Source organism: Peromyscus leucopus, chromosome 8b, assembly GCF_004664715.2.
Source record: "Peromyscus leucopus breed LL Stock chromosome 8b, UCI_PerLeu_2.1, whole genome shotgun sequence".
NCBI lineage: Eukaryota > Metazoa > Chordata > Mammalia > Rodentia > Cricetidae > Peromyscus > Peromyscus leucopus.
The window spans coordinates 90,348,264-90,352,181 of record NC_051086.1 but is presented as its reverse complement, the minus strand read 5'-3'; the positions used below and the strand labels follow the sequence as shown (position 1 = coordinate 90,352,181).

Sequence of the window (3,918 nt, the reverse complement as noted above, 5' to 3'; positions counted from 1 at the left end):
GAGAGAGAGAGAGAGAGAGCTGGGTGTCTAGAGAAGGGGGGAAAGGCATAATTAATGGGCCAATTAATGGGCTTCCTGCAATAAGAGATACCCATGAGCTCTGGTTAACTATAGTTTAAACACCCACAGCACCTTAGACCTCAGTGTTTAATGGGGAAAGAGAGGAATTTCGGGTATCCCCACGGCCTTTTCACCAGAAAAACACAGTTAGTGATAGACATCGAGTCTGCGTTCAGCATATGGGGAATTCCAACTGTTGCTGAGAGAGCGGAGACCTCCACACTCCCGTTGCTTCCCCCACTCAGGGAACGAGGAAGGTGAGACTTATTTACCGCCCCACTCAGTGCACCCACATCACCTCTCCAAGGTCTCTGCCTCCAGGGTCCCATCCTAGACCCTATCCTGTCCTCCATGGCCCTGGGACTAACCATGGCTGCTCAGGGGAACTCCCCTGCCGGTGATGCCACCTCGCCTTCTCCCCTGCCACCCTCCTGGACTGCCCTCAAAGACCTCTCCATCCGGATCTTTGCTGGCCCCTGTTCAGAATCCACTCCGCCCACTCTCCTCGGCTCCCTTCCCAGGTCCTTTGGGAGCCCCGGGCTGGGAGGAGGTGTCTATGCTGAACTCTCCAAGTCCTCTCCTTGTCTTCAGAATCTTTTTTTCTTAGCTACCAGTGTTTGCTGCGGCTCCGGCGGCCACCTTACGCACCACTGACGCCACCTCCACAAAAGCGAAAGGGACGGAAACATAAATACAACACGCATATTTTGTGTGAAATTTGCTTTTTATTTGGGGACAGGGAAATGAACACACACCGCCCTCAAGCCTGGGCGCCCGGCACACCAAGATATGGAATGGAGCCCTCTCTTCAAACCAAGTATGCAAATGAAGTCGGTATAGTTAGCACATCTCCACATCTCGAAGGAGGTCTCGGGGGTCTTCACCATTGGTAGGCACCTTCTGGCCTGCAGGAGAGAAAGGAAAGGAATTGAATGGGAGGTGTAAGTGATGGGGCCAGTCCACTCTCCAGGGGATGCCTGTCGTGGAGGGTGGGTGTTTTTTTACCCAGACCTGATGGGGAGGTTTTTGCTGTCATCGGTGAAGAGCAGTTTGGAGAGTAGAGTTTCTGGGATGTCTCTTTTCCCATACCTGAGGGCGGGACCACAAAGGGGCATGGTCAGTTCCAGGTGGAGCTGGGACGAGGGTGCAACCCGGGAGGTCCTCCCGGCCCGCCCTCTCCAGCGCTCACCGCTGTCGGGTGACCAGGTTGAGGTAGTGGCGCAGGGAGGCGTAGTAGCGGCTCAGCTCCTCCGGGGAGGCGTCTTCGCCCGGAGCTTCGGGTTTGGTGGGGTAGGCGTCCACCAGCGCTCCCAGGCAGGCGAGAAGGACTAGCAGCACTCCGACCATGACGGACCAAGGCCTATGCACCGCCACCATCTAGGAAGGGAGCATGGAAGGGTGGGTCATCCTGAGCCTCGACCCTCCCACAAGGGAGGCTGCGGCTGCCGTCGGGCCGCAAAGACCTGTGTGTCTCAGCCACTCGGCTCGCCTCGTCTTCTCCCGCCATGCACCATCTCTAGCCTCGGTTTCCTCATCCATTAGCCAGCCCTGCCCGCCTCCCCGCTCCCGCTAGTACCCAAACAGGTAGATAGAGAAGACAGCAAAGTTGACTCGCGGGTTCCCCGGGCTCTCCATCCCTCCGCAGCTAGACCCTGCCCATCCAGCTCCCAACTACTCAGCTCCAGTTTCCACTGACCCGACCTCGCTTTCCCTACAAAATCGAAGGATACCAGACCATTCCTGGGCCCCGGTCACTCACAGTGACAGCTCCCGAAGCGAGATGAGCAGGAGGTGGAAGGCAGGGGAGGCTAGAGTGCTGGACAGCTCCTGAACGCTGGCCTCTGCTCCGAGCTTCCCGGCGGGACTTATATCCCACTTGGAAAGGGAGGGGGAATCCAGGGGAGGGGATCCACCAAGGGAGGGCTTGTCTCCTCCCTCCCTCCACCCCTGCCAATCGCTGACTTTACACCCAGCCAGGACGTGCTGTCTCTCCACCTCGCAGGAGCTGAGGGGGCAGCCCCCGTCCTCCGACTTGGGGGCCTTCTGGAGGGGTGCCTTGTCTGAATCTTGTGTTCACCCCACAGCTGCCACAAGGAAGCGAATCTAGAGTTTAGACAAAATCAGGAATGAGAGTTCATCTTCCTTGGCCTTTTCATAGAAAGGGATGGAGAAGGGGGAACACGGTTCCCACAGCCTGGGGGACCCATGACAGCCCCTTCCATGAAGCGACCCCCTGTGCTTCTATTTGACAACATCCCAGGACTGACTGGACATGCAGGGGAAGTCTTTTTCCTGCTGAAGGCAGGGGTGGGTATGTGACCTTGCCTCCCAACCTAATTATGATGTCCTGAGGATGAAGCCTCATTGGACAGACATTCTGTTGTGTCCTTTCTCCATTGAAAGGGAGACATGCGGAGGAAAAATCTAGCTCCCTTCCCAGAAGCAGCTGCATCAGCGACATGTATATTCCAGCCTAGAATAGGCAGACCCAGGACCAGCTATACACACCTGACACAGAATGCCCTCTCAAGACGGAATCGCATCCCCAATCAGGACGTAGGTGTCTTCTGTGGCTGAGTGATGCCAGGTGACCAGGTGTATGCCACTGTTTGAACCCGTTACAGCCATCACTGGACTCGGGCTGGTGAGGGAAGGCGGTGTGCATCTGCAGAAGAGGATAATAATAATAAAATAATAATAATAATAATAATAAACCACTAATGTTTATTAAGCATTTATTTTACACTGCATAACACATCAATTCCTGCATGGTATTCAGAGTGTCCCCACCTTACAGCTGAGAAAACTGAAGTTCTGAGGAGTCACCCGTGGCTCAAACAGGGGAAGAGGGCAGACAGACCTCGGAAACAGCCTTCTCGTCCTGATAGGAGACAGGCTTGGCACCTTGAAGCTCAGGAGTTACACGTGGGAGCAAGCATTGGGATAGGATAAGTCTTGGACCACAACCTACTCTGAGTGACTGAGTGGAAGAAGAACCCCAGAACACCAACCACATCAGACCCACCTGCTTCACCTAGAAGAGAGGGCCAAAGGGAAGTGTTCTGTAAAGCCTTTTCTAGTTCCTTCTCTCAGCCCAGCCAGAACCACCACTCCATCCAACCCATGGAAACAGGAAGGGCCATTTTGGCCAGACCCCTAGTTCTGGGCCAGCCCTTCCACTTTCCAGGACAGATGGCTGTGGAAGCTATTTTTAGAACTCGCCTGAGATGGAGCATTCAGGGCTCCTTCAATCACCTTTTTATGGGTTCAGTCACCTGCACTCTCCGGAAACGGATCCTTATCAACCAGCCAGGTCCCATGGGCCCCATGTAACAGAAGAAGCACCAGGTCATCTTGCTGAGCACGTAGGTGGAAGAGGACATCAGGTCAAAGGGACATGTACCCCAGCCCTGGAGAAAGGAGAGAGATCATTCTTAGGGGGCCTGTATCTGAGAGTCAAGGCACAGCCTTGTCCTCAGGAACCCTCATCTCAGGGAAGAGCCACATCCTTGGGAATCCCCACCATCTTAAATCAGATACAGAGAAAGCAGCCAGTGTCCTGTTTGGAGAGGAGACGACAGAAGGGAAATAACTCTACTCCTTTAGGGGAAGCCAAAGGCCGTGGATGAAAAGACAGGGCTGGAGAGAGGGTAGCCTGGACACTGGTTAGGACCGCTCTGGTCATAGAGATCAGAGTCTAGATAGACAAGGATGCTACAGGCTACCAGGGCCAAGGGTATGGTAATGGACATTTGTTCGTAGGCTCCTGAAGTTCATAGGCTAGCTACAGTGGTGAGGGGTTTGTAGGTGCATTGACCCCAGACAGAGATAAAGGAGCCTGTGAGAAGAACATGGAGG

The 3,918-nt window shown here is 54.5% G+C and overlaps 1 protein-coding gene across 1 annotated transcript; it reads right to left on the bottom strand.

The window, feature by feature from the left end:
* Positions 1-777: 777 nt before the first annotated feature.
* Pyy (peptide YY) lies at positions 778-2,716 on the bottom strand. Its single transcript, XM_028882531.2, has 5 exons — positions 2,569-2,716; positions 1,820-2,163; positions 1,250-1,437; positions 1,072-1,149; positions 778-965 (listed from the first exon to the last, which is right to left on the bottom strand). The coding sequence occupies exons 3-5, from the start codon at positions 1,435-1,437 to the stop codon at positions 941-943; spliced, it is 291 nt and encodes a 96-aa protein (XP_028738364.1). The 5' UTR covers positions 1,820-2,163; positions 2,569-2,716; the 3' UTR covers positions 778-940.
* Positions 2,717-3,918: the final 1,202 nt, after the last annotated feature.

Excerpts from the sequence above, each read along its gene's own strand:
- Pyy (XM_028882531.2), bottom strand. The coding sequence starts at position 1,437 with ATGGTGGCGGTGCATAGGCCTTGGTCCGTCATGGTCGGAGTGCTGCTA. Across the intron at positions 1,150-1,249 it reads AACCTGGTCACCCGACAGCG|GTATGGGAAAAGAGACATCC; the intron begins GTGAGCGCTGGA and ends TCCCGCCCTCAG. Across the intron at positions 966-1,071 it reads AGCAAAAACCTCCCCATCAG|GCCAGAAGGTGCCTACCAAT; the intron begins GTCTGGGTAAAA and ends TCTCTCCTGCAG.